The sequence below is a fragment of the Zonotrichia albicollis genome, chromosome 23 (genome assembly GCF_047830755.1).
Source record: "Zonotrichia albicollis isolate bZonAlb1 chromosome 23, bZonAlb1.hap1, whole genome shotgun sequence".
Taxonomy (NCBI): domain Eukaryota; kingdom Metazoa; phylum Chordata; class Aves; order Passeriformes; family Passerellidae; genus Zonotrichia; species Zonotrichia albicollis.
This window is the reverse complement of record NC_133841.1, coordinates 1,237,327-1,265,326: the sequence shown is the minus strand read 5'-3', so window position 1 is coordinate 1,265,326 and position 28,000 is coordinate 1,237,327. Positions and strand designations below refer to the sequence as shown.

At 66.3% G+C, this 28,000-nt stretch overlaps 2 protein-coding genes across 6 annotated transcripts; both read left to right on the top strand.

Moving 5' to 3' along the window:
- The first annotated feature begins 71 nt into the window (after positions 1-71).
- Positions 72-8,723, top strand: MPP2 (MAGUK p55 scaffold protein 2). Of its 5 annotated transcripts, none has more exons than XM_074557501.1 (12): positions 72-218; positions 1,785-1,903; positions 2,405-2,563; positions 2,672-2,821; positions 3,264-3,491; positions 4,842-4,973; positions 5,388-5,493; positions 5,750-5,818; positions 5,921-6,082; positions 7,237-7,439; positions 7,512-7,640; positions 7,939-8,723. In XM_074557501.1, the coding sequence occupies exons 1-12, from the start codon at positions 194-196 to the stop codon at positions 8,113-8,115; spliced, it is 1,659 nt and encodes a 552-aa protein (XP_074413602.1). In that variant the 5' UTR covers positions 72-193; the 3' UTR covers positions 8,116-8,723. The 5 variants fall into 5 exon arrangements, 4 of the variants coding, with proteins under 4 accessions (XP_074413602.1, XP_074413603.1, XP_074413601.1 ...); XM_074557502.1 differs by lacking the exon at positions 72-218 and adding an exon at positions 457-604; XR_012583566.1 differs by lacking the exon at positions 72-218 and adding an exon at positions 619-1,116 and having other exon boundaries at positions 5,921-6,117; positions 7,939-7,949.
- Positions 8,724-8,856: 133 nt separating this feature from the next.
- LOC106630678 (all-trans-retinol 13,14-reductase) lies at positions 8,857-14,652 on the top strand. The gene is made up of 11 exons (XM_074557503.1): positions 8,857-9,941; positions 10,042-10,224; positions 10,784-11,013; positions 11,555-11,750; positions 12,082-12,279; positions 12,361-12,486; positions 12,881-13,019; positions 13,102-13,211; positions 13,344-13,510; positions 13,594-13,753; positions 14,386-14,652. Exons 1-11 carry the CDS (start codon positions 9,767-9,769, stop codon positions 14,529-14,531), a joined length of 1,830 nt encoding a protein of 609 aa, XP_074413604.1. The 5' UTR covers positions 8,857-9,766; the 3' UTR covers positions 14,532-14,652.
- The last annotated feature ends 13,348 nt before the right edge of the window (positions 14,653-28,000 follow it).

Below are 28,000 nucleotides of genomic sequence, written 5' to 3'. Positions count from 1 at the left end.
CAGAGGGGGCGATGCTGGCTCTGGGGACACTGAGGCACTGAGGGTGTTGGGGACACCGAGTGGCCGTGCTGGGGACGCCGGGGGTGCTGGCATTGTGGACACGCCCACGCGGCCGTGCCAGTCGCTGTCACTGTCCCCGTCGCTGTCCCCGTGCGCTCGGTGCCAGTCGCGCGTGTCCCGCCACTCTGTCGCGATGCCGGCGGCCGCCTCGGTCACGGGTGAGCGCGAGCGCCGGGCGGGGCTTGCACGCGCACACTCGTGGGCACGCGCGCGTGCAAACACCCCCCCCATGCACTCGGGGAGGGGGTACCCAGGTGGGGGGCACGGGGTGCGTGTGCGCGCCTCGGGCACACCCGGGTCTGGCACACGCGTGTGCAAGGTTGGGGGGCGTCGCTCCTGCTGTGTCGGGCTCTCGGGTGCGCGCTCTCGTCGGTGCGCGGGTGCGCGCGCGTTGCACGCGGCCCCTTTAAATCCGCGCTCCCGCCTCCCCCCCCTCCCACCGCCCCCTTAAAGGGGCCGAGCCCCCGCCGTCCCCCTCCCCACGCCGCGGGGGGGTCCCACCCGCGAGCGGGGTGGGTGTGCAAGCACGGGCGTGCAAGCGCGGGTGAGCAGCGGGCACGGGGAAGGGGGGGCGCGGGGAGCGCGCCCGTGGGTTTGCACGCGGGCGGGAGCGCGCGTGGGGAGGCGCGTAGGAGCGAGCGGGGGCGCGCGTGTCGGCGAGAGCGCGCACACGCGGATGCGCGGCGGTGTTTGAGTGTGCGGGGGGTGCGTGGGTCCGTACACGCGCGTGAGCGCGCTCAGGCGGTTTGCACGCGTGGATGCTCGCGCGCGCGTGCACGCGAGGGAGATGCGCGTGCACGAGCAGTGCCCGCGCGTGTGAGCTCACGTCTGCTGCCCCCCCCGTTTCCCCCCTTTTTCCCCGGGGCGTGCAAAGCGGCCGCAGCGTGCCCGGTGCACACGCGTGTGCAAGGCGGGGGGCGCGGGCCCCACGCGGGGCCGGGGGGTGCGGGGGGGCGGCGGTACCCGGATCTGGGGCGGGGGAGCGCGGCCCCGCAGCCATGAACCGGCCCGGGCCCGGCTCCGGCCCGCCCGCCCGCGCCCCCCCGCCACCCCCAGGTACGGGAGGGGCGCTCAGAGGGGCCGGGGGCTGCCCCAGGGAGGGGACAGAACGCTCAGGGGGCGGCGCGGGGCGGGGATGCGGTGGGGGTGAGGCAGGCGGGGGAGATGGGGCTGGGGGCTCGGGTGGTGCTGTGACCCCCCCTCGGTGTGGGGGGGCTGATGGATGCGCCCCCCCCCCCCCCCGGCTGCATCGCCATCCATCGGCCCCCGCCATTGCAGCGCAGCCGCGCAGCCGCCCCCGCCCCCGCGGGCCCGGATGCGGCCCCCCCCCAATTGCATCGCCCCCCCCACATCCCACGCACCCCCATTGCACCGCTCCCCCTTCCATTGCCCCCCCTTGCATCCCCCTCCCCGTTACACTGCGCTCCGGGGGGCTTCTGACTGCACGGCCACAATTTGAGGGGGGGTCCATCCCCTTGTCCCTCCAACTGAACGAGCAGGGGACATTGGGACATTTCCGCACTGCCAGGGGACCCCGACACTTGTCCCCGTAATGGGGGGGGTGGGCAGGGGTGGCTGTAACAGGAATGGGGGGGACACGAGCACCCCCGGCTGCGCCTTCACCCACGGCGCTGCTCCTGCCCCCACTCCGTGTCCCCCCACCGTGTCCACCGTGTGTGTGTGTCCCCCATGTCCCTGTGTGTGTCCCTCTGTGTCCCCCCCAGCCATGCAGCAGGTCCTGGACAACCTGATGGGGCTCCCGGGGACCCCGGGGGTGGCGGACCTCGACCTCATCTTCCTCCGCGGCATCATGGAGAGCCCCATCGTCCGCTCCCTGGCCAAGGTACGGCGGGGGTGCCAACCGTGTGTGTGTGTGTGTGTCCTATGCCCTGCACCCAGGGGTCCCCAATCCCCCCCAGATCCCCAATTCCCTCCGACCCTGGGGGTCCCTAATCCCCCCAGCACCCCCAGATCCCCAATTCCCCTGTCCCTGGGGTTCCCGAATCCCTCCCATCACCCCCAGATCCCCAATTCCCCGCACCCAGGGGTCCCCAATCCCCCCCAGATCCCCAATTCCCTCCGACCCTGGGGGTCCCTAAACTCCCTGTCCTTGGGGCTCCCCAACATCTCTGCCGTCCCTACCCCCTGAGCCCCCGGTTCCGCAATCCCCTCGGCCCCTCCGAGTGTCCCCAATCCCCCCAGATATCCTTGGGGACACCCTGTCCCACCGAGGCTCCCCGATCCCCAAAACCCCTGGAGATCCCGCATCCCCTCGGGGGTCCCGAATCCCCCCGGCACTCGGGCGTCTCAGGGGTGTCCCGGGGGGTGTCCCCGCTGTCCCCAGGCCCACGAGCGGCTGGAGGAGCGCAAGCTGGAGGCGGTGCGCGGGGACAACCTGGCGCTGGTGCAGGAGATCCTGCGCGACATCGGGCGCCTGGCGCGGCCCGAGGCGCAGGGAGCGGCGGCGGAGCTGGCGCGGATCCTGCGGGAGCCGCACTTCCAGGTGCGGGGGACACCTGGGGACCCCCTGTCCTGCTCCGCAAGGCGTGTGACACACGCGTGTGCCACACGAGTGGGACACAGCGGTGACACCCCCGTCCCCGTGTCGCAGTCGCTGCTGGAGACCCACGACTCGGTGGCTGCCAAGAGTTACGAGCCCCCCCCGAGCAGCCCCGGCCCGGAGGCGTCGCTGGGGTCGCAGCCGGTGCCCCCCGACGCCGTGCGCATGGTGGGCATCCGCAAGGCGGCCGGGGAGAACCTGGTGAGCCCGGCCGGGGGGCACCTTGGGGGGCACGGGGTGCTGCAGGGGCACCGGGAGGGGATGGGGGGATGTTTTGGGGTGCTGGATGGGGACATTGGCAGCATTGTGGGGTGCTGGGGCATTTTAGGGTGCTGTGGGCATTGCTAGGAGCCGGGTGGCTTTTTAAGGTGGCTGGGAGCATTTTGGGGTGCTGGAGAGTGTTGGGGAGATGGGGACATTGGCAGCATTGTGGGGTGCTGGGGGTATTGTGGGGTGATGGGGCGTTTTGGGGTGCTGTGGGCATTGTGAGGCGCTGGGTGGCATTTTAGGGTGGCTGGGAGCATTTTGGGGTGCTGGGGCTGTAACGGGGTGCCGGGCAGGTGTGCCGGGTGTGTCAGGGGTGTGTCCCGGGTGTGTCCCGGGTGTGTCCCGGGTGTGTCACGGGTGTGTCCCGTCCCCTCAGGGGGTGACGTTCCGCGTGGAGCGGGGGGAGCTGGTGATCGCCCGCATCCTGCACGGGGGGATGGTGGCGCAGCAGGGGCTGCTGCACGTGGGGGACGTGATCCGCGAGGTGAACGGGCGCGAGGTGGGCAGCGACCCGCGGGCGCTGCAGGACAGCCTGCGCCATGCCAGCGGCAGCGTCGTGCTCAAGATCCTGCCCAGCTACCAGGAGCCACACCCGCCCCGACAGGTACCGCATCCTGCCTGCATCCGCCCCGTATCCTGCTCTGCATCCCACCCGCATCCCACCTGTATCCAGCCTGTATCCAGCCCCGCATCCCACCTGCATCTCTCCCTGCGTTCCGCCTGTATCCCGCCCTGTAACCCACCTGTATCCCACCTGTATTTCCCCCACATCCCACCTGTATCTGCCCGGCATCCTGCTCTGCATCCCACCTGTATCCACCCCGTATCGATCCCCACATCCCACCTGCATCTCTCCCTGCATTCTGCCTGTATCCCACCTGTATCCCACCCCACGTCCCACCCGTATTTCCCCCACATCCCGCCTGTATCCCCCTCGCATCCCACCTGTATCTGCCCGGCATCCTGCTCTGCATCCCACCTGTATCCACCCCGTATCCAGCCCTGCATCCCACCTGCATCTCTCCCTGCGTTCCGCCTGTATCCCACCCCACGTCCCACCTGTATTTCCCCCACATCCCACCTGCATCCACCACGTATCCAGCCCCGCATGCCACCCGCATCTGCCCTGCATCCTGCCCTGCATCCCTCCTCTATCCGTCCTGCATCCCACCCCACATCCCACCTGCATCCGCCCTGTATCCAGCCCCACATCCTACCCGCATCCTGCCCCACATCCAGCCCCCCATCCCGCCTGGATCCGCCCTGCATCCAGCCCCGCATCCCACACCCACCACCCCGCCCACAGCTCCCCCTGCCCTCTGTTCCCATCCTCTCTTGTCCCCCTGTCCGTGCCATTTGCCCCTGGGCTGGTGGGACCCCCATGTCCCCCCCGTGTCTCCCCCGTGCCCTCTCTGCAGTCTCTGATGCTCCCTGCCCTGTCCCCATCCCCACACAGGACCCGGGTCCCGGCTGGCAAAGGGTGCCCTGTGCTGCCCCTCCCTGCCCCGTGCCAGCCACGGCCGTCTCCGAGGGACAAAGCAGCGCTGTCCCCACGAGCACTGTCCCCGCGCGGGCTGTCCCCACGCTGTCCCCTCGCTGTCTCCACGCTGTCCCCTCGCTGTCCTGCTGCCCCACGGCCGCGTGTCCCCGCACATCCCCATGTGCGCCATCGCGGGCGCAGCGCTGGCGGCGCTGGGGACGCTCCTGTGCCTGTCGCTGGCGCTGGGGCTGTGCCTGGGGGTGGCCGTGGTGCTCGCGTGGGGCGCGGCGGCCGCGGCCGGGGCTCTGTGCGTGTGCGCGGGGGCCGTGCGGGCCTGGCTGCGGGCACGGCGGGCACGGCCCGGCACGGGGGGCTCCGGCGGGGCACACGCGCGTGGCTGAGCGTGACACGGGTCCCGCTGTCCCCTCGCTCTGGGGAGGGTCCCCCCACCCGCGCTGACCCCCCTGTCCCCAGGTGTTTGTCAAGTGTCACTTCGACTACGACCCGGCCACCGACAGCCTGATCCCCTGCAAGGAGGCCGGGCTCAAGTTCATGGCCGGGGATTTGCTGCAGATCGTCAACCAGGATGACCCCAACTGGTGGCAGGTCAGGGGGGCCCTGGAGGGGCGGCCTGGGGGTTTGGTGGCACTTTGAGCCCATCCTGGGCCATGGAGGGTGAGGGGGTTCTGGGGGAGATCCAGAGCTCCCTGTGGGCTGGAAGAATTCCTGTAAAATGGGGGCTTCCTGGAGCTACTGGGGAATTGGGGGAATCCCTGGAGCAGGGGAGAGTTCCTGTGTGGGCTGGGAGGTCCCTGGAAATTATGGGATTTCCTGGAGCTCGGGATGTGTGTCCCTATCGGGATTTGGGGCTGAGGAGAGTCCCTGGAAATGGGGAGGGTCCTTGTGGAACCTGGGGCTCCCCGGAGCTGGGGGGGTTCCCTGAGGTCAGAGGGGACTCTGGAGCCCAGGGGGGTCCCCGTGGGTCTGGGGGGGTCCCCACGCGTGGCTCCGTGTCCCCAGGCGTGCCACGTGGAGGGCGGCAGCGCGGGGCTGGTGCCCAGCCAGCTGCTGGAGGAGAAGCGCAAGGCGTTCGTCAAGCGGGACGGGGAGGTGGCGCCCTCGGCAGGTACGGGGACACGGGATGGAAGGGTCACCTCCCGAGGGGGAGCACGGCGGGTCCCCTGTGCCCCGTGACAATGTCCCTGTCACCGCAGACCCTGTCCCCTCGGCTCTGTCCCGCAGGGAGTCCCCGGTTCTCAGGGTGATGTCCCCATGGCACTGCCCCTCTGAAGGTCCCAGTTCCCCTGCCCATTCTCCCCGTGCCAGGGTGCTGTCCCTGTCCCCATCCCTGTCCCCAGCTCAGCCACCCCTTGTTCTCACAGGGGCCCTGTGTGGCAGCCTCAGCGGGAAGAGGAAGAAGAGGATGATGTACCTGACGACGAAGAACGCCGGTGCGTGTCCCATTGCACTCCTGGGGGCAGCGTTGGTGGCACCTGCTGGGACAGGGTGCCCTGGGGTGCCCAGGGACGGTGCCAGCCCTGTCCCTCGCCCAGAGTTCGACCGGCACGAGCTGCTGATCTACGAGGAGGTGGCGCGGATGCCGCCCTTCCGCCGGAAAACGCTGGTGCTGATCGGGGCGCAGGGCGTGGGGCGCCGCAGCCTCAAGAACAAACTGATCATGTCTGACCAGGCACGCTACGGCACCACCATCCCCTGTGAGTGTCCCTGTCCCCTGGCACCACCATCCCCTGTGAGTGGCCCTGTTCCCTGTGAGTGTCCCTGTCCCCTGCCACCATCCCTGTGAGTGGCCCTGTCCCCTGGCACCACCACCCCTGTGAGTGTCCCTGTCCCCTGCCACCATCCCTGTGAGTGTCCCTGTCCCCTGGCACCTCCATCCCCTGTGAGTGGCCTGTCCCCTGTGAGTGTCCCTGTCCCCTGCCACCATCCCTGTGAGTGGCCCTGTCCCCTGGCACCACCAGCCCTGTGAGTGGCCTGTCCCCTGTGAGTGTCCCTGTCCCCTGGCACCACCACCCCTGTGAGTGTCCCTGTCCCCTGGCACCTCCATCCCCTGTGAGTGGCCTGTCCCCTGTGAGTGTCCCTGTCCCCCTGGCACCACCCCTGTCCCCGGAGCGTCCTGTGCTCCATCATTGTCCCTGTCCCCTGTGCTCATCCCTGTCCCCGGAGCGTCGCTGTCCCCTGCCATCATCATCGTCCCTGTCCCCTGTGCTCATCGTTGTCTCCACAGCGTCGCTCTTCCCTGCCACCTCCCCTGTGCCCCATCATTGTCCCTGTCCCCTGTGCTCTGCCCTGTCCGTGCCAGCGTCCCTGTCCCTGCCAGCATTCCTGCCCCTGCCATCCCTGTCCCTGCCAGCATTTCTGTCCTCGTGCTTATCCCTGTCCCCTGCCAGCATCCCTGTCCATGCCAGGGTCCCTGTCCCCATGCTTATCCCTGTCCCCTGTGCTCATCCCTGTCCCCTGTCATCATTCCTGTCTGTGCCAGGGTCCCTATCCCCCTGTGCTCATCCCTGTCCCCTGCCAGCACTCCCACCCCTGCCATCCCTGTCCCCTGCCAGCATCCCTGTCCCTGCCCTGCTGCCACCCCTGTACCCTGCCATCCCTGTGCCCTGTGCTCATCCCTGTCCCCTGCCAGCATCCCTGTCTGTGCCAGGGTCCCTGTCCCCGTGTTCATCACTGTCCCCTGCCAGCACCCCTGTCTGTGCCAGGGTCCCTGTTCCCTGTGCTTGTCCCCGTTCCCTGCCAGCATTTTTGTCCCCGCCCCGCTGCCACCCCCGTCCCTGTGATTGTCCCGGTGCCGGTTCCCGGCCGGGACCCCGGGACAAGGGGATGTCACTGCTGTCCCCCCCGGCAGACACGTCCCGGAAGCCGAAGGACAGCGAGCGGGACGGGCAGGGCTATCGCTTTGTGTCGCGGGGCGAGATGGAGGCGGACATCAAGGCGGGCCGGTACCTGGAGCACGGCGAGTACGAGGGGAACCTCTACGGCACCAGGATCGACTCCATCCGAGCCGTGGTGGACGCGGGCAAGATGTGCATCCTGGACGTCAACCCGCAGGTGGGGACACGGCCAGGGGACGGTGACAGCCACAGCAGGGCCCGCGGGGCTGAGCGCTGTCCCCACGTCCAGGCCGTGAAGGTGCTGAGGACGGCGGAGTTCGTGCCCTACGTGGTGTTCATCGAGGCGCCCACGCCCGAGAGGCTGCGAGCCATGAACAGGGCGGCCCTGGAGAGCGGCGTGGCCACCAAACAGCTCACGGTGAGGGAAACTGAGGCAGCTCCGGGGGCGGGAGGAGGGCACCAAACAGCTCACGGTGAGGGAAACTGAGGCAGCTCCGGGGGTGGGAGGAGGGCACCAAAGGGCTCATGGTGAGGGGAAACTGAGGCAGGTTTTGGGACAGGAGGAGGGCACAGTGGATGTCCCCCACCATTCCTCCTGGGGGTGATGGGGAACCTGAGGCAGTTTTGGGGAGCAGGATGAATGCACACAGGTCGCAGTGGGTGTCTCCCACCATTCTGGGGGGTGATGGGGAAACTGAGGCAGTTTTGGGGCGCAGGAGGCGGACGCTCAGCGCACGGTGGAGGAGAGCAGCCGCATCCAGCGCGGCTACGGGCACTACTTCGACCTGAGCCTGACCAACGATGACCTGGAGCGCACCTTTGGGCGCCTGCGCGAGGCCATGGAGCTCCTGCGCGTGCAGCCCCAGTGGGTGCCCGTCACCTGGGTCTATTAGGGACCCCCGGACCCCTCAGCCCCGCCCGGGAGGGCTGGGGGGGGCTGTGTCTCACGATGAGCTCGCAGGGGGTGGGGGGCTCTCTGCTCTGCCCAGCCCGACCCCTCTGTGCCACCCCCAGTGTGCCCCAAATCTGGGGTCCCATGGGGGGAACAGCCCCCCCACAGCTGAGTCACTGCCAGGACCTGGGGCCGCCCCCTGGATTTGGGGATGGGTTTGGGGGGGTTTGGGGGTCCCCTCCATGTCCTCCAGGCCACAGTCCCCCCTTGGGGACCCCCATCACCCCTTACCAGGATGGGGGTCCCTCACTGTCCCTCGTGTCCCCTGTCACCCCTTCCCAGGTAGCAATAACCCCGCGCCCTGTAATTAACCCTTAATTAACTAACCGACCTTGTAATTAACCCTGTAATTAACCCGGTGGGGGGCTGTGGCTGCGGCCTCGCTGCGGAGGGGTCTGGGGTGGTGACACGGGGTGTCCCCAAGGGACAGGGACACGGGGGGTGCGGGGGTGTCCCCGTGTCCCTCCTGCCCCGTGTCCCCCCGGTCCCTGCCGCCATTTCCTCCTTTTTGGTACTTTGCTGTCAATTTTATTAAAGGAGACAAAAATGGGTTTGACCCTTGTGGTGAACGCGAGGGGGGATTGGGGCTGGTGCCACCCGTGTCACCCGTGTCACTTATGTCACCTGTGTCACCTGTGTCACAACCAGCCCTGTCCCACGTGGCGCTGATGGTTTTTATGTAAATCGCCATTTCCCACCAGTCTGGGGCTGGGAGGGCGCTGGGGGGTGCGGTGAGTGTGTCACACGTGTGTGTCACCTTGCACACGCACGGGGCCCTTCCTTGGTGCCGCCGGGAGGGGTCAGCAGAGCTGCAGGCACCAGGGAGGGCGTGTGGGTGTGCAAGGGGTGTGCAAGGGGGTTTGCAGGGGCTGTGAGTGTGCAGAGGGGTTTTGGCTCCCTTGCACGGGTGTGGGTGTGCCCGTGTTTGTGTGTACAGCGGTCTGAGGTGACACACACGTCCCCACCTTGTGCACACGCGTGGGTACCTCCCAGGGGCTGCCGTGGTCATAGGGTGTCACTGGATGTCATGGGGTGCCATGGGGTGTCATTGGATGTCACAGGGTGCCGTGGGGTGCCATGGCCATGGGGTGATGTGTGGTGCCATAGGGTCCCATAGGGTGACATGGCCTGGGGTGCCCCATCCGTGGGTGCCCTGCCCATGGGTGTTGTGCCCATGGGTGCCCTGCCCATGCAGCGCTGTGCCCATGGGTGCAGTGCCCTGTCCAGGAGCTCTGTGTCTTTAAGCAGCGCTGTCCCTAAAGCCGCTGTATTGGCCGGTCCATAATCCCCGTGTCCCTAAGCTGCCGTGCCTATAAGGGCTGGGGCTGCACGCGCAGGACTGGGCTGTATCCGTGTGTCTGTGCGTGTCCCTGCCGTGTCCCTGTGTGTCTGTGCCGTGTCCCTGTGTGTCTGTGCTCTGTCCCTGTGTGTCCCTGTGTGTCTGTGCCGTGTCCCTGTGTGTCTGTGAGTGTTCCTGTGTGTCTGTGAGTGTCCGTGCGTGTCCCTGCCGTGTCCCTGTGTGTCTGTGAGTATCTGTGAGTGTCCCTGTGCATCCCTGCCGTGTCCATACACAGCCCCACACAGTGACAGCCATGTGGCCCATGGTGCTGCTGCTGCTGCTGCCGGTGGCTCTGGCCGCACTGGCCCTGGCCCGGGTGGCCCATCGGCTGCTGGCCCCGTCCGGCAACCCCTTCTCAGGGCCACCCCTGGAGCCACCGCGGCCCCTGGTGACCGACCAGCGTGCCCGGGACAGGGTCCTGAAGCAGGGTGAGTGCTGTCCGTGTGTCCGTGTGTTCCTGTGTCCCGTGCTGGCTGTGCAGAGCTCAGTGTCCCTGTCACTCACTGTCACCCCTGTCTGTGCATGCAGGGTTCAGTGCCCGGCGTGTCCCCACCCCGCTGGACGCCGTGGTCATTGGCAGTGGCGTGGGGGGCCTGGCGGTGGCCGCCACCCTGGCCAAGGCGGGCAGGCGGGTGCTGGTGCTGGAGCAGCACGACCAGGCCGGGGGGTGCTGCCACACCTTCCAGCAGCACGGTGTGGAGTTCGACGTGGGTGAGGGCATCCCCATCACCCCCTGTCACCCCCTGTCACCCCCTGTCACCCCCTGTCACCCCCTGTCCCTGCAGCCCCACTGTGAACCTGCTGCCAGCCCCAGTGTGTGCCATGTCCCTGCCTTGTCTCTGCCATGTCTGTGCCCTGTCCCTGCCCTGTCCCTTCCATGTCTCTGTCATGTCCATACTGTGTCCCTGCCATGTCCGTGCCCTGTCCCTTCCATGTCCCTTCCATGTCCTTGCCATGTCCTGCCCTGTCCCTGCCCTGTACCTGCCATGTCCCTGCCATGTCCCTGCCCTGTCTTGTCCTGTCCATGCCCTGTCCCTGCCATATTCCTGTCCTTGGTGTCCCTGCCATGTCCCTGCCATGTCCCTGTCCTGGGTCCCTGCCCTGTCCCTGGTGTCCCTGCTGTGTCCCTGGTGTCCCTGCCCTGCCCAGATCCCACTCTCACCCCTCAGTGCCACACCAAAGCCAACCCTGCCCTCCACGGCCGCTCCCTCCACGTGTCCATGTGCTGTCCCCACTGTCCCTCACCGTGTCCCCTGTCCCCACCCCTCAGGCATCCACTACGTGGGGCAGCTGCACGAGGGGAGCCTCCTGCGGGTGGCCCTGGACCAGGTGACAGACGGGCAGCTCTGCTGGCACCGCCTGCCCGACCCCTACGACGAGGTGACCCTGGGGGCGCAGCGCTACCTGCTGCGCTCGGGCAAGGTGGCCTTTGTCACCGCGCTGGAGGAGCAGTTCCCCGAGGAGAAGGAGGCCATCAGGGAGTTCATGAGGCTCTCCAAGGTGTGCCCTGGGGTCACCTCCCCACGTCCCTGAGGGTCAGGTTGGAGTGGTGGCACTGGTGGGGATGTGGAGGTGCTTGTGGTGGGGAAGGGGCTGTGGGGACAGTGGGGACACAGGTGACAATGGTGGTGGGAACATTGTGATGGGTGTGGTGGGAATGATGGGGACACAGGTGACAATGGTGGTGGGGAAAGGGTGGTGGGAATGGTGGGGACAAAAGCAGTGGACACAGAAGGGACACACAGGGGACGTGGGTGGTGGCCATGGTAGGGACAAGTTCTGGCAATAATGAGGGATTTTCGGGGGGATATCTGCTGAGCCATGGGTGGCCCTGGGGCCACAGCAGTGACAGTCCTGAGGATGTGGTGGTGGCCAGGCAGGGCAGTGCTGATGGTGGCACACAGGTGGCTGCGCTCAGGCTGTCCCCCGCTGCTGTGGGTGGCGGTGGTGGCACTGTGGCTGTCCCCAGCTGCTGTGGGTGATGACAGTGGCACTGTGGCCGTCCCCAGCTGCTGTGGGTGGCACTGTGGCTGTCCCGCAGGTGGCCTCGCGGCACGCGGCGCTGCTGGCCCTGCTGAAGCTGTCCCCTCGCTGGCTTGTCACCGTCCTGCTGCGCTCGGGGCTCCTGCCCCGCCTGTCGCCCGTGTTCCGCATGGCCGCCACCAGCCACAGCCAGGCCGCCGCCCGCCTCACCTCCAACCCCGACCTGCGCGCCCTCTTCGGATACCTCTTCTACGGTCAGGGGCTGTCGCGACAGGGAGGGCGCCGGCTGGAGGAGGAGGGCGGTACTGCGGTTGTGTCACGACAGGGGGTGGCACCATCGCGATATGGGCAGCGCTGTGTTGGGATGGGGGCGGCGGGAAGAGCAGTGTCGCGATACAGAAAGGCCACGTGACACTGCGGGAGGGCCGTGTCGCGATAGTAGAAGGATGTGTCGCGGTATGGGAGATCACCGTTGTGCCAGCAGAGGGTTATGTCGCAACAAGGGAGGGCGATATCGCGGTGAGGAGCGCTCTGTCGCGACACGGCGGGCTCCAGCCGTGCCCGTGTCCCCTCATGTCGCCGCAGGCACGGCCCCGCGGGACTCGAGCTTCCTGGTGAACGCGCTGATGGTTCACCACTACCAGCGCGGGGCCTGGTACCCGCGGGGGGGGGCCAGCGAGGTCGCCTTCCACGCCGTGCCCGTCATCGAGCGGGCGGGGGGCGCCGTGCTCGTGCGCGCCCCCGTCACGCGCGTGCTCGTCAGCGCCGACGGCACCGCCGTGGGTGAGCGCCGGGACCCCCCGAGGGACGGGGACACGGTGATGGTGACGCCGACGGTGTCCCCTGACCCCGCCGTGTCCCCAGGGGTGGCGGTGCGGGCGGGACCCGGCGAGGAGGAGCTGGAGATCCGCGCCCCCCTGGTCATCTCGGACGCCGGGATCTTCAACACCTTCGGGAAGCTGCTGCCCCCGCACGTCCGCAGCCAGCCCGGTAATGTGGCGCTCGTGTGGCCGTGGTGCTCGTGTCCTCGGTGTCACCAGCATCCCTGGTGTCCCCAGCATGCCCAGACCCTCATTGTTCCTGGCATCCCCGTGTCCCTGCCCAAGCAGGGTCAGGTGCCACCATCGTGTCCCTGACTGGACAGGCTCAGGTGTCATCCCTGTGTCCCTGCCTGGGCTCAGGTGCCACCCCCTGTCCCTGTCCAGCCTCAGGTGCCATCCCCATGTCCCTACCCCGCTCAGGTGTCCCCGCCGTGTCCCTGCCCCACTCAGGTGCCACCGCCGTGTCCCTGCCCAAGCTCAGATGCCACCCCCGTGTCCCTGCCCCGCTCAGGTGCCACCGCCGTGTCCCGCCCCTCTCAGGTGTCCCCCCGGTGTCCCCGCAGGTGTGCGCTCCCTCCTGGCCATGCTGCGCCCGGGCATGGGCTCCTTCCTGGTGTTCGTGGGGCTGCGGGGCAGCGCGGCCGAGCTGCGCCTGCCCCCCACCAACTTCTGGATCTACCCCCACAACGACCTGGATGCCATGTGAGGGCTCTGGCACCGCGGGGAGGGGGCACGGGAGGCGGGTGAGGGGCACGGGGGGCATCCCACCCCTCTGTTCCCGCAGGATGACCCGGTACGCTGCCCTGAGCCGCGACGAGGTCCCCGAGAACCTGGCCATGATGTTCATCACCTTCCCCGCTGCCAAGGACCCCACGTACGAGCAGCGGCACCCAGGTACCCTCTGGGGGGCTCCGAGACCCCCCAGCTCCTTTCTGTGGGCTCGGAGGCTCCTCAATCCCCTTAGCCTGGGGTGGGCGCTGCCACTGCCACCACCCGGGGATGTCACCGTCTGTCCCCACCCCTCAGGCAGGTCCTGCATGACCATCCTGACCATGGCACGCTACGAGTGGTTCGAGGAGTGGGCCGGGAGCCGCCCCCGCCACCGCGGCCCCGAATACCAGCGCTACAAGATGGACATCGCCCAGCGGCTGCTGGACAGGGCCCTGCTCCGCTTCCCGCACCTGCGGGACAAGGTGAGGGTGTCCCACAGGGCTGGAGTGCCCATCCGTGCCCCCCGGTGCCCCCTGGCACGCTGTGAACCACCCGTCCCGCCCAGGTGGAGTTTGTGGAGGCGGCGACGCCGCTGAGCAACCAGCACTACCTGGGGGCGGCGCGGGGGGAGATGTACGGCACGGAGCACGACCTGCGCCGCTTCAGCCCTGCCGTGATGGCGGCCCTGAGGCCTGACACGGCCGTCAGGAACCTCTACCTGACAGGTGAGGGGCTGCGGTGTCCCCACGCCATGTCTGGCTGTCCTTGAGACCATCTGTCCCTGTGTCCTGCCATCCCTGTGTCCTGCTGTCCCTGTGTGTGGCTGTCTCTGTGTCCCCATGCCATGTTCTGCTGTCCCCATGTCCTGCTGTCCCCATGTCTGGCTGTGGCTGTGCCCCTATGCCATGTCCTGCTGTCCCCGTGTCTGTCTGTCCCCATGTCCTGCTGTCCCCGAGACCGTCTGTCCCTGAGTCCTGCTGTCCCCGTGTCCCCATGCCATATTCTGCTGTCCCCATGTCCTGCTGTCCCTGCGTCCCCACGCCATGTCCTGCTGTCCCCATGTCCTGCTGTCCCCATGTCTGGCTGTGGCTGTGCCCCTATGCCATGTCCTGCTGTTCCCATGTCTGTCTGTCCCCATGTCCTGCTGTCCCCGTGTCCCCACGCCATGTCCTGCTGTCCCCGTGTCCTGCTGTACCCACGCCATGTCCTGCTGTCACCATGTCCTGCTGTCCCCGTGTCCGGCTTCACGCTCTGGGTGCTCTCCCTGCGGTTGTGGTGGCCATGTCCCCCATGGGGGTGGCTCTGTCCAGCCCTAGGGGTGGCCGTGTGTCCCACGGTGTCTGTCTGTCTGTCCCAGGGCAGGACGTGTTCTCCTGCGGGCTGGCGGGGGCCGTGCACGGGGGGCTGCTCTGCGCCTCGGCCGTGCTGGGCCGCCTGCTCTACCTGGACCTGCTGCTCCTCAAGAGGAAAATCAAGCGGCGCCAGGGCCGCCACACGGCCTGAGGGGACAGCGGGGACAGCAGGACACGGGGACAGCTGGCCCAGGGCTGGGAGGGGCTCCAGGCTCAATAAACCCTGGTGTCCCAGTGGCCAGTGACTGTGTTTGGGGAGGGGATGGAGATTGGGGTGGGAGAGGGATGGGAAAGGGACTGGAATTGGGATGAGATGGGATGGAATGGGATGGGATGGGATGGGATGGGATGGGATGGGATGGGATGGGATGGGATGGGATGGGATGGGGACAGGGATGGGATGGGGTGGAGTGGAATGGGATGGGGACAGGGATGGAACGGGAATAGGGATAGGGGTGAGACTGTGATGGAGACAGGGTTGGGATAGGGATGGGCACAGGGAGCACCCACAGCTGGGGATGAATGGGGGGTGCAGAACCCCCTTAAACTCCCCACCCCGCTCCCTTTGCACTCCCCTCCCCCCAGCAGAGTCCGGAACTCTTTGCACTTTTAAATATAATAAATAGGGGAATTCTCAGTGGCATGGCTTGGGGAAACGGGGCCATCTGCGTGGTCCCCAAGGGTCCGTGTCCCCCTGGCTGACAGGGAGGTTGTCACCAGCTGTCCTTGGAGGTCACCTCTAGGTCCGGGCGCTGACGGGGGGCTGAGCTGTGGGGTTGTGGCCACACTGGGGGCACGGCCCCTCGGGCAGGGGGTACAGGAAGGGCTTGGCTGTCACCTGAGAGAGAGGAGTGTCAGTGTGAGGGGGACATGGGGCACTCAGGGGGCTCCCCAGGGAAAGAGGAGGACAGAAGGCAGGGCAGCCCAGCATCCCATGCTCCATCACCCCCCATCCCACATCCCATCACCCCACAGCCCTCCCCGGCCCCATTCGGGCTCAGCCCAGCCCCTCAAAGGGCGGGCAGGACCCACCTCGCTGTAGGGCGGGGGCTCCAGCCCCGCGGGGATGGCGGCGCTGGGCAGGCTGGGCAGGGTGGGCATCAGCGACAGCGGGGGTGGCACGGGGCCCTGGGGGTCTCCGTAGGGCGGGGCGGGCGGGGGGCTCTGCGGGTTCCTGTAGGCGGGGGGGGGCACGGGCTCCTGGCAGAGCTTGCGGAGGATGTGGAAGATGAGGAGGAGGACGGTGATGGCGATGAAGGTGATGGCGATGAGGAAGATCATGGCCCTGGGGACACCGAGAGGTGCGTGCTGGGGGCTGGCATGTCCCCCTCCCCACCTGCCCCCTCCCCAGCTCCCAGGGTCTCCCCATGTCCCCATCCCCAAGGACCCCACCCGGGCACGGCCCCCCCCAAACGAACCGAACCCGGTGTCCCCCGGCGCCGCCGCGTCCCCTCGGTGCCACCGCCGCCCTCTGGACCGGGGCCACCTCCGGGCCCGGCCCAGCGTCCCAGCCCGCGCCCTTTGCACCCTCCCTGCCCCGCTGCGCACCTTGCCCTGGGTGGGGGGCCCTGGGGCACCCGCCGTGGGGCATTTCGGGGTGATTCGGATCATTTTAGGGGCTTTTGGAAGGGTGGGACCGTGCCAAGGGTGGCTGGCACCTTGCTGAGGGGGCTGTCCCCAGTAATGGGGGGATGAGGGGTGGCATGGGTGGCACAGGGCGTGCTCAGGGTGGCACAAAGGGTGCTCAGGGTGGCACAGGGGACCGCTGGCCCTGGCGGGAGCCGTGGCCGGGCCGAGGGGAGGGCGAGGAGCCAGCGGCGAGGCCGAAGGAGCGGGATCCCCCCGCGGGTGTGAAGAGCCGCCGGCTCAGCGCTGTAAGCTCCGAAATCCCATCAGCGCCTGAGCCCGCGCCGGGGGCAGAGGGGGGCGAGCCGGGAAATGAGCCGGGGGTGATTTGGGGGTGATCCGGAGGAAGAGCAGGTGGGTGATTTGTGTGTGATTCAGTGAATGAACGAGGGGTGATCCAGGGGCGATCTAGGGGTGATTCGGGGATGATTTGGGGGTGATTTGGGGGTGATTCAGTGAATGAACCAGGGGCGATCTAGGGGTGATTCGGGGGTGATTTGGGGGTGATTCGGGGATGAACCGGAGGTGATTTGGGGGTGATTCGGGGATGATCTGGAGGGAGAGCGGGTGGGTGATGGGGGGGTGATTCAGTGACTGAACCAGGGGTGATCCGGGGGTGATTTGGGGGTGATCAGAGGAATGAACCAGGGGTAATTTTGGGGGTGATTCGGGGGTGATTTGGGGGCGATCTGGAAGGAGAACAGGTGGGCGATCCGGGGGTAATTCGGGGGTGATTTGGGGGTGATCCGGGGAATGAACCAAGGGCCATCTGGGGGTGATTCAGGGGCGATCCGAGGGTGATCCAGAAGTGATTCAGGGTGATTCAGGAGAGAGCAGGTGGGTGAACCAGGGGTGATCTGGGAGTGGTCCAGGGGTGACCCGGAGATGCCCACCCTGCTCCCCCAGCCCCATGGCAGCGGGTGACAAAGCAGATGAGTGGCCCAAGAGCAGACGAGGAGGCTGGTGAGGGTTTGGGAGGGGGAGCTGGAGCCGCGGAGGGCTGCAGGGATCGGGCTGTGGGATGCCCTAAGCAGGATCATCCCGCTAAGGGGTTTAGGGCTGCCCGGGGCACCGGGGCTTGGCCGCACGGGTCAGGCAGCTGCAGCCGGGTAATTGGCTCAAGGGCTTAGCAGGGGATTTGTCACCACCTGTCCTCCCGTGCCCTGGTGGGGACACCCCAAAATCGGCCTCCCCATGCGGCAGAGCCCCCTCAACCAGGGGAGCCCCCCTCAGTCCTGGCTGAGGTGATTTGGGGTCTCTGCTGCCGGACACGGGGTTCTTCACCCCCGGGGTGGGTGCTGCCCCTGAGCCCAGCCCAGGGTGCTGGTGGGTGTCCCCTCGTGTCCCCTCATGTCCCCCAGGGCATCAGAGGGTGCCCGGGACTCCCTTCGGGCTCCTCATCCCACACCAGCCCGGGGAATGAAATCCCAGCTGGAGGCAGAAACATCTGCAATGCCAGGTGGGTGCTGGAATGGAACGGAGGGTGCACACACCCGGGCACACCCGGGCACAGCTGGGCACACACACACGGTCTCACTCACACATGCACACCATGCCCTGGCACACGGCCCCTGAGCCTGCACGGACGCTGTGCCAACCCCGCTCCTGGCTGCCAAGGCTGCCACGGTGCCACCAGCCCTGGTGCAGGGACCAGCGCCATCCCCGGCCGTGTCCCCAGGTCACCCCGGCTCGCCGCTCCCGCCTTTCCCAGGCCAGGGCGTGTCCCGGGAGGGGACCCGCGGGACAGCCGGGCACTGCTGCCACCCTGGCACGGCCACCGCGGGGTGGCACCGCCGCTGTCACCGCAGAACCCGAGGCAGGGAGGACCCGGGTCCCCCGCGGTCCCCCCAAAAACCCTGAGAAGCGGCGGCGGGGCGGCCCCGCAGGCGCTCCCGTTGTGCCTCAGTTTCCCCGGGAGAGCGGGGTCAGGATGCCCGGTGCGGAGGGAGGTGACGGCCGCGTGTCCCTGTCCCCTCCCCAGGCCCGCTCGGGCCGTGGGGTGCTCACACACACCCGCGCTGTGCTCGCTGCTCTGTGCACACGCGTGTGCAAGCGTGTCCGAGTGTGCACGGCCGAGATCCCCACACGGACCCCGCTGCAGCTCCTCGGTCACTGCGATGCCGCCGAGAGGACCCCGTGTGTCCCCCTGTCCCGCAGCCCCCTCCCCGCCCCCGCCTGGCCCCGTGCCCCCCTTCCCCACCGCGGCCCCTCTCCCCTCCCTCGGCCCGGCCTTTCCCTTCCAGCTCCCTGTTTGAAGCGATTTTTTCCACAGCTCCTGCCAAGAGCCGCTAATGAGAAACAAACGGGCTGCTCGGCCCGGCTGCTCCTGGCCCACACACCTCCGGCCAGGGGCTGGGCTGTGCCTCCCGGTGCCCTCCTGGCACGGCCCCGGGCACCTGCATCGTGCCCAGCTGGCAGTGGCACCGGGCGTCTGCATTGTGCCCTCCTGGCACCGCCATCCTCGCCATCAGCACCGGCCCTGGGCACCTTCATCCTCCCTGCCTGGCACCATCCCTGGGCATCTCCATCCTGACTGCCTAGCATCACCCATGGGCATCTCTGTTTTGTCCGTGTGCCGCTGTCCCTGGGCATCTCTGTGCTGCCCATGTGCCACCAACCCTGGGCACCTCATCCTCCCTCTCTGTCACCATCCCTGGGCACCTCATCCTCCCTCTCTGTCACCATCCCTGGGCACCTCATCCTCTCCTTCTGTCACCACCCCTGGGCATTTCCCGCCACCACCCCCGGTGTCTCTGCCCCTCTGCAGGGCAGGGCTGGCCGGAGCCCAGGTGCCACCACGCTGGAGCCCCTCGCTGTCCCCTCTGTCCCCCTGTCCCGGGCCTGTGACCGGGCCGGGTGCCCGGGAGGTGCCGGGGGCGGGGAGGAGCGAGGAGCGAGGGAGTCCCGAGCTGTTCCCCCCGCTCGGAGGCCGCAGCCAGGCCCGCGCTGTTCCACTTGGCCCCGGGCCGGCCCCGCTTATCGGCCGCTCACATTTTCCATGAGCCGTGTTTGTGTTTGAGCAGCGCCGGCAGCACGGAGGGACCCCCCGAGCCCACCGGGGGAGGGGGAATGGTGTAAGGAGGAGGGGATGGGAGGGGGATTCCGGCCCTGGAATGGAGGGAGGGAGCAGCACCCAGGGGTGGGAGCAGCACCCAGGGGTGACAGCAGGGATCAGGGGGAGCTCAGAGCCGGGAAAAGGAGCAGGACCCAGGGATGGGGACATCAGCCGGGCTTGGAGGGACAGCGGGGCTGTGGGAGCAGCACCTGGGGCCCGAAGCTGTACCTGGGGATGGGAACGATCCCAGGGATGGAAATGCCGGGCACACAGCGGGGTTGTGGGAGTGGTACCTGGGGCCCGGAGCGGTACCTGGGGATGGGAACGATGCCCAGGGATGGGAGCAGCACCAGGGATGGAAATGCCGGGCACACAGCGCCGGCACTGCCCGAGCCCACCATTCTCTCCTCCCACCCCTGAGGCTCCCGGGACAGCGATGCCCGCTCCAGGAGCCGCCCCCTCCTCCCGCTCGGGCTGTGGGGAGCGAACCCCCCGGGGTTGGGGCTGCCCGGGGCCGAGCGGGTTCCTCGAGCGAGCGCGGCCGGGCCAGGCCGTGCCGAGGGACGTCACGGGCCGGATCCTCGCCCGCTTCCTCGAAGGAGCCGCCGCTGCCGCTGCCAGGGTGACGCTCGGGGCCGAGCCGCTCGCTCTCCTCCGCCCCGGCATCCTCCGGCATCCCTGCGGCCGGGCCCGGCCCCGCTGCGCCGCCGGCTTCCTGCGGAGGCGGAGGAATTTGGCTGCGGGCCGCGGGGATGGAGCCGGACACGGCCGGCGGAGCGGGCACCGGCACCGGCCGGGGACAGCCCGGGGTCCACCGGGAACGACCGGGGAACAACAGCCGGGATCCACCGGGAACGGTCGGGGAGCAACAGCCGGGATACACCGGGAACGGGAACGGCACCGGAACGGGCTCAGGGTGCCATGGAGGTGTCGGGTGGGTCTGGGTGGCCCCTGGGGATGTCCCTGAGAGGACACGGGTGACACAGGCGGGTGGTGGCACACGCAGGGGATGCACACTCCTGGCACACACCCGAGCCCATGTGGGGATGGAGAAGGGATGGAGGGACAGAGGGATGGGGCGAGAAATAAATAAAAATAAATAAAAAGATCCAGATGGGATGGATGGATGGATGGATGGATGGATGGATGGATGGATGGATGGATGGATGGATGGATGCATGACAGGTTACATGAGAGAAGGGACAGACAGGCAGCTGGCACAAGGGACAGCATCCCAGCATGGCACCATCAGTCCCTAAAAGCCCCCCTTGGCCCCACCACACCCCCCATTATCTCCCCAAGCGCTGTGGAGCAGCAGTGACCCCCTGCCCCCCGAGGGTGAGCCCGTGGGTGCCACAGGTGTCACTGGTGTCCCGCAGCCCTCAGGGGTGGCACCAGCGTGTCCCCATGACACCGCCCCGTGTGCCCAGCCCTGTCTGTGGCACAGCGTGGGTTGTCCCTTCCCCTGCCATGGCCCAGCCCTTCCTGTGGCGCAGCGTGGCACAACCCAGCCCTGATGGTGGCACCATCCCCAGCCTTGCCCATGGCACAGCGTGGCAGTTGCAGCCCTGATGGTGGCACTGTCCCCAGCCTGATGGTGGCACTGTCCCCAGCCCTGCCGGTGCCCTGCCGGCCCCTCGGGGGGCGCTCCCCGTTCCGACCCCCCCGGGATGAGCAGGGTGGGGCGCGGCACCAGACGGGGACCCCCCCAGCCTCCTCCTCCTCCCGCTGCCGACGTGGAGGCAGCGCCGGGGACGTGTCAGGGCCGGGGTGCTCGCCAGGGGCATCCTGAGCCCGCCCCGCGTTCGGGGGGTGCGGAACGGGGCGGGGGAGCCCCGCCGGGGGCGGAGGCAGCGCCCGCAACGGGCCCGGTCCTGGTCCCGGTCCCGCCGCGTCCCCGCTTGGGGGGGACACGGCTGCTCCCCGCGGGCTGGGGGACCCCCCCTTTGCTCCCCGCTGCTGTACAGGACCCCCAGCACCGCCCGCGACTCGGGGACACCTTGTCATTCCCCCCGTGCCTCAGTTTCCCTTCACACGTGTGCAGGGCCAGCCCGGGTTTTTTTTTTGGGGGGGGGGTGGTTGAGGAAAGACTTTTAAACTTTTCTGGCTTTGCCCCAGTTTCATCCCTTTGAAAAGCTTTGGTTGGGTGGCCGCGCCCCCTCCCCGCAGGCCACGCCCCCCAGGGCACGCCACGCCCAGTCCCCCCCCCCCCCCCCCATCTGTTTCCACGACGGCCGAGCCCCGGTGCCAAAGGGACGTGGCGGGGACGGGGGGGACACCGTGGGGATGGGGGGACACCGAAGGGATGGGGGGGACAAGGAAAGGATGAGGGGACCCCATCAGAAACGGGAATTCCGTGGAGATGGGGACACTGCGGGGATCGGGGGGCACTGCGGGGATCAGGGACACTTGAGGAATTGGGGACACTGTGGGGATGGGGGGACACTGCAGGAATTGGGGACACTGCGGGGATCAGGCAGGGACACCCCATCAGGAATGGGGAGCTGCTAAGGGGATGAGGGTGGCGCTGGGGGAACCCTTGGGTCTGTTTGGGGGTTCCGTGGGATTGGGGGGACACGGGAGGGACAGGGGGACACTGTGGGGCTGCGAGGGAAGAGTTAACCCCCCCTGGGCCGTGCTGCTCCCAGCCCCTGGCAGGGAACTGGGATGAACTGGGGGAGCGGGCAGGAGGTGCTGACGTGGGGCCGGGGAGGAGGAGGAGGAGGAGGAGGAGGAAGAGCTGGAGCATCGCTGCTGCTGCTGCTGCTGCTGCTGGGCCGAGCTCCAGCTGGAGGGACCCTCCTGGGGGCGGGGGGGGCTCAGCGCTGCTCCCCCTGCCCGGCCCCAGCTCCTCCTTTGGGGTGGGGGGGTCCTGAGTGCACAGCTGGGCCCTGACCCCCAGCCCAGAGCCCCCCGAACCACCCAAATACCCCCAAAAACCCCAACAACCCAAATACCCCGAGCAATCCCCCAACCCAAACAGCCCCAGGGACCTGAGGACCCCAACCCAATCACCCAAACCACCTGAGGACCCCACCCCAACAGCTCCTCCCACCAACCCAAATACCCCGAGCCCACCCAAAGCCCCACGCAGTGCCTGGCTCCCCCCAGCACTCAGACCCCCCCCAAAAGGGTCGGTTTTGGGGTTTTGGTGAGACCTTGGTGCCAGAGGAGCCTTTTGGGACCCACAGGACACCCCACAGGTCTGTCCCCCTCCCCAAACCACCAACCCCTCACTCCCTCCCTCCTGGGGGGCTCTGGGGGTCCGCATCCCCTCTCTCCAAGGTTTTGGGGTCCCCTTTCCCCCGGGTGACCCCACTATAGGGTGGCAGAGGGTGCGAGGCGGGCGCTGGCAGCGCCACGACCCGGCCACGTGGCACCGGAGCCACCGGCCCCGGCAGGCGGCGGGCACCGGGCCAGCCACGGCCGATGAGGTCACCGGGACGGCTCCAGCCAGAACCGGCAGCGCTCGGGGTCCCGCTGCTGTCCCTGAGGGCTCCTGTGCCCCCCAGTCCTGTCCCCATTCCCGTCCCCATTCCCGTCCCCATCCCCGCCCTTGTCCCCATCCCTGTCCCCGTTCCTCGTCCTGGGGATGCTTTTCGGGGGGTTCAGGGATGGGGGATCCCCTCCCTGGGGGGATTTGGGGTGCTCATGGTACCCCCAAATCCCCCACCCCAATCCCATGGTCAGGACAGGGTTGGGGAGCATCGCCCCCTCCCCGGGGAATAGGGAGGGGGGAGCAGCAAATTCTTCAATGAAACTGAAGAGGAGAAGGGAAAAAAAATGTAAAAAAAAAAAAAAAAAAAAAAAAGGAATAGAAAGGGAAAAAAAAGGAGTCGGGAACGGAAAATGTTCGGCGTGGAGCTCGTCCCTCAGAGTTTCCATCCCGGAGCCCAGACTGGGGCCTGGCCTGGGCGGCTGCTCCCGGCCTGGGAACCCCCCCCGAGCCCCTGCACCCCCAAAAACTGCCCCAGACACCCCCAGGTCTGCAGTGAGGGGGTGCAGATGGGGAAGGAGCCCCTCAAGGGGGTCCCAGCCCTGAATGAGGGGGTGCAGAGGGGGAAGGAGCCCCCCAGGAAGGGCCCAGCCCAGGGCTGTGGCAGTTCAGGGGTTCAGAATGGGGGGATCAGCTCCCCAAAAAAGAACCAGGTCTGGATGTGGGGGATGAGCCCCCCAAGGGTGTCCCAGCCCTGAATGATGGGGTGCAGACAGGGGGTGACCCCCAGTTCTGGCTGTAGGGGAAATGTGGGGGTTCAGATGGGGGAAAGGAGCCCCCCATGGGTGTCCCAGCCCTGAATGATGGGGTGCAGACAGGGGGTGACCCCCAGGCCTGACTATGGGGGGAATGTGGGGGTTCAGATGGGGAAAATGAGCCCCCCAAGGGGGTCCCAGCCCTGAATCATGGGGTGACCCCCAGGCCTGACTATGGGGGTGCAGAGTGGGAAATGAGCCCCTCGGGCGGGGTCCCAGCCCCTTCTCGGGGTCCCACCCCATCTCCCCATCCCATTGCACCCACCCTGGATGGAGGCACCCCATGAGCAGGACTGGGGGTCCCCGTTGGTGTCACAGCCCCCCCGGTGCGGCGGTGCCCCCACACCGAGGGCGGCGTTGGCATCCCGGCGACCAATTTAAGCAATTTGCCCTGGAAATAGCCGGGGAGTCGCGGCCGTGATTACGGGGTTCGGCCCTGCCGCCGCAATTGAGGGCGCCGAGGGCCGGAGGCCACCAGGAATAGCCGGGGCGGTGCCGCGCTGCGGCCGCCGCGGGGGAAACTGAGGCACGGCGCCGCCCACCGCGTCCCCACGGCACGGGGACAATGGTGGGGGGGGGGCGGCTGTGAACTGGGGGGGGGTCTCTGGGGGTTTTTGGTGCTGGGGACATGGCAGGGGTGGGGTCGGACACCTGCGTGTCACACCTGGCGGGATATCACCATCATCACCATCATCATCATCACCACCAAGGGGGGACACACGGGTTTTTGGGGGGTCCTGTGGGTGCGGGATGGGGAACCTGGGCTCGGGAGCGGCTCCCGGGGCTGCCGAGGGAAGGGAGGGGGGGAGAGAGAAGGGAATTAATCCGATCCATGTGTCTGGGCTGCCGGGGGGAGCTAACCGGCTCCAGATGCCGCTGTCTGCTCCAGCTCCTCGGCAAACAAACCCCCGCCCTGCCCCGGACCCCCCGCGCCCCCTTTTTGGGGGCTTCCCTCCCAAAATGAGTGGGGGGCTGCACCTCTTCATCCTTGCCCCTCACCCTCGGGGCACCCCGGACGTGGCCAGGCGATTTTTGGGGCAGCCACAGAAATTTTGGGGCGCCCATAAAATTTTGGGGCACTCTCCGCATTTTTGTGCATCCCTCAACTTTTTGGCACGACCTAATTTTTTTGGAGGAGGATCCCCGATTTTTGGGGTGCCCCTTTTCTTTTTGGGGTGGTCCCCAAGTTTTCGGGGTGGTCTCCATGTTTTTGGGGTGCCGCTTTTCTTTTTGGGGTGGCCGCCTCCATTCTGAGCCCTGTGGCCACGTGCCCAGTTTGCACCAGTACAAACCAGTGTGGAACTCGCAGGAAAGGCTCTGGGGCTCCCCCAAAAGCTGAGGGGGGGCTGAGTGTGACACCCCCATCCCCAAACACCCCAAAGAAGCTGGGGGGTCCCAGGTGGGAGCACCCAAACCCTGCAGGAGCCCAGGCCTGAGCTCGGCATCTCCCATTCTGCTTCCGAGGATCCTAATGACTTTTCCAGCCTTTTTTTAAAATTTTTTTTTATATTCTCCTTCTTTATTATATTTTTTTTTCTTATTCAAAGTGGGAATTCTTCCCTTTTCCCAGCCCCCAACCCCTTGTCCTGCATTCCTGGGGCGGGCGGCCGGGGGTTGATGAGGTGGCATCATCCCGTCCTTCCCCCCCTTTTTTTAATTCCCCTCCCTCTCCATATATACATAAAAAAAAAAAAAAAAGGAAAGAAAAAAAACACCCAAGCCGATGACATTCTTTTCTTTTCTGTCATGCTGCAAAAATTAAAGACACATCTTCAGCCTGGAGCCCGGCCAGGGCTTTTCGAGTCGCCGGGGCAGGATTGGAGGAGGCTTCGCTTGCAACGTGTCTTGGATGCTTGGAAACAGGGCTGGAGAAGGGATCTGGGGAATGGAGAAGGGATCTGGGGCTGGAAAAGGGATATGGGACTGGAGACTGGATATGGGGCTGGATATGGGGCTGGAGAGGGGATCTGGGGCTGGAGACTGGATATGGGGCTGGTTATGGGGCTGGAGAAGGAATCTGGGGAATGGAGAGGGGATCTGGGGCTGGAAAAGGGATATGGGGCTGCAGAATGGATATGGGGCTGGTTATGGGGCTGGAGAATGGATACAGGGCTGGAGAAGGGATATTGGGAATGGAGAAGGGATATGGGGCTGGAGAAGGGATCTGGGGTTGGAAAAGGGATATGGGGCTGGTTATGGGGCTGAAGAATGGATATGGGGAATGGAGAAGGGATCTGGGGCTGGAAAAGGCGTCTGGGGCTGGATATGGGGCTGCAGAATGGATCTGGAGAATGGAGAAGGGATCTGGGGCTGGTTATGGGGCTGGAGAATGGATACAGGGCTGGAAAATGGATCTGGGGCTGCAGAATGGATCTGAGGGTGGTTATGGGGCTGGAGAAGGGATCTGGAGTTTGGGAATGGATCTGGGGCTGGGGAAGGGGACAGGGCTGGGGACAGGGCTGTGTCACTGTCGTGGCCCCACAGACGCGCGTGGGCACACGAGTGACCCCCACGCCGCCCCTCCCCCAGTGTGTTTTACTTAATATTGAAATTTAATGGCAGGAAAAATAAATGTCCAAATGGGGGGAGGAGGGGGAGGGGGGTGACGTGTCGTGTGTGCCCCCCTCCCCCTTATTTCATTGTTAAATTGAGCAGATTTGGGGCTTTTCTGAAGGAACGTCGGGGAACGTCCTGGTCGGAGATCCTGCTCTGATGTGGGGTCACTCTGCAGTGCTCCCAGTATTCCCAGTATTCCCAGTACTCCCAGAATTCCCAGTACCTCCAGTACTCCCACAATTCCCAGTATTCCCGGTGCTCCCAGTTATTCCCAGTATTCCCAGTGCACCCCATATTCTCAGTACCCCCAGTGTTCCCAGTGCTCTCAGTGCTCCCAGTATTCCCAGTGCTTCGCTATTCCCATTATTCCCAGTGCTCCCAGTACTCCAATTATTCCCAGTATTCCCAGTGCTCTCAGTATTCCCAGTGCTCCAGTATTCCCGTTATTCCCACTACTCCCATTATTCCCAGTATTCCCAGCTCTCCCAGTATTCCCAGTGCAGGGTGTGAGGGCTGAGCCCAGCTCTCCCAGCATTCCTGGAATTCCAATCCCGCTGCAAACCCTCGGCGCCGTGGCAGGAGGGACAAACTCCCGGTATTCTCAGTATTCCCAGTATTCCCAGTATTCCCATGAGCCCCCAGTCTCAGTGACAGGGTGGACAGAGGTTAAACACTCCCCAGCTCTCCCAGTTCTCCCAGTAACCGGTGGAACTCCAAGCTTTCCGTACCCTGGTGGGAGGGACAAGGGGAGGTGTGAAGGCCGAGCCCAGTGCTCCCAGTATCCCCAGTATTCTGAGGTTTCAAACCTTCAGCACAGTGGGAGGAAGGGGACAAATGGAGTGTTCCAAGTGTTCCCAGTATTCCCAGTGTTCCCAGTGCTCCCAGTGTTCCACTGAACCCTCAAGCTCTCGGCACAGTGACAGTGAGGACAAACAGAACTCTCCCAGTGCTCCCAGTATTCCCAGCATTCCAAGATTTCAAACCTTCAGCATAGTGGGAGGAAGGGGACAAATGGAATGAGCCCAGTGCTTCCAAAGTTCCCAGTATTCCCAGTACTCCCAGTGAGCCCCCAAGCTCTTGACGTAGTGACAGTGGGGACAAACAGAGCTCTCCCAGTGCTCCCAGTATTCCCAGCATCCCAATGAGCTTTCAAATCTTCAGCACAGTGGGAGGAAGGGGACAAATGGAGTGAGCCCAGTATTCCCAGTGTTCCCAGTTCTCCCAGTATTCCCAGCATCCCAATGACCTTTCTTAGCATAGCGGGAGGAGGGGAACAAATAGAATGAGTGTTCCCCGGTATTCCCAGTGTTCCCAGTACTCCCAGTACTCCACTGAGCCCTTCCAGTGCTCCCAGTAGTCCACTGAGCCCTCAAGCTCTCGGCACAGTGACAATGAGGACAAACAGAACTCTCCCAGCCCTCCCAGTATCCCAAAGAGCTTTCTCAGCATAGTGGGAGGAGGGGGAAAAATGGAATGAGCTCAGTGTTCCCAGTGTTCCCAATGTTCCCAGTGCTCCCAGTATTCCCAGTGTTCCACTGAGCCCTCAAGCTCTCAAGCACAGTGACAGTGGGGACACACAGAGCACTCCCAGCGCTCCCAGTTCTCCCAGTATCCACGATCCCCCAGCCCCCCAGCACAGCGTGGGGGTCTCCAGGGCTGCACCCGCCTTTTCCCTGCCCCGGCCCCGTTTCCCAGCGCGTTCCCCAAATCCTCCCCGAGCGGAGCGGGAGCTCCCCCTCCCCCGGTGCCACATTGGCCGCGTCCCTCCCGCTCCTCTCCCTGCCGAGCTCCCGGCCCCGGCACAGGCGGGGATTTTTTTGGCGTGTAATTACACCCTCCCCAAATTGCACGGTAGGTTGTGGATCATTGTCCAGGAGCTTTTGCTTTTTCCAACCAACGTGGCTCCTTCAAATGTGGAAACGGCCGTGGAGCTGTGCCAGGGGGGGAGAGCGAGGGGAGCGAGCGCGGCGAGGGGAAGGAAGGGAAAAGAGGGAAAGAAAGGGCTGAAAACACAGAGTCGGTGGGTTTGGGGGTGGGGTTTGGGGTGTCTGTGCTTCTTGGAGGGGTTTTGGGGTTGGGGTCCCTCGGGGGATGCTCTTGGGGACCATCCAAGGGATGCTCTGGGGACTGGT

Bases quoted from the DNA above. Each gene is read 5' to 3' on its own strand.
- MPP2 (XM_074557499.1), top strand. From the start codon at position 819: ATGCTCGCGCGCGCGTGCACGCGAGGGAGATGCGCGTGCACGAGCAGT. The intron at 1,117-1,784 runs GTACGGGAGGGG...TGTCCCCCCCAG, and splicing joins CGCCCCCCCGCCACCCCCAG to CCATGCAGCAGGTCCTGGAC. The intron at 4,974-5,387 runs GTCAGGGGGGCC...CCGTGTCCCCAG, and splicing joins ATGACCCCAACTGGTGGCAG to GCGTGCCACGTGGAGGGCGG.
- LOC106630678 (XM_074557503.1), top strand. From the start codon at position 9,767: ATGTGGCCCATGGTGCTGCTGCTGCTGCTGCCGGTGGCTCTGGCCGCA. The intron at 10,225-10,783 runs GTGAGGGCATCC...CCCACCCCTCAG, and splicing joins CGGTGTGGAGTTCGACGTGG to GCATCCACTACGTGGGGCAG. The intron at 12,487-12,880 runs GTAATGTGGCGC...GTGTCCCCGCAG, and splicing joins GCACGTCCGCAGCCAGCCCG to GTGTGCGCTCCCTCCTGGCC.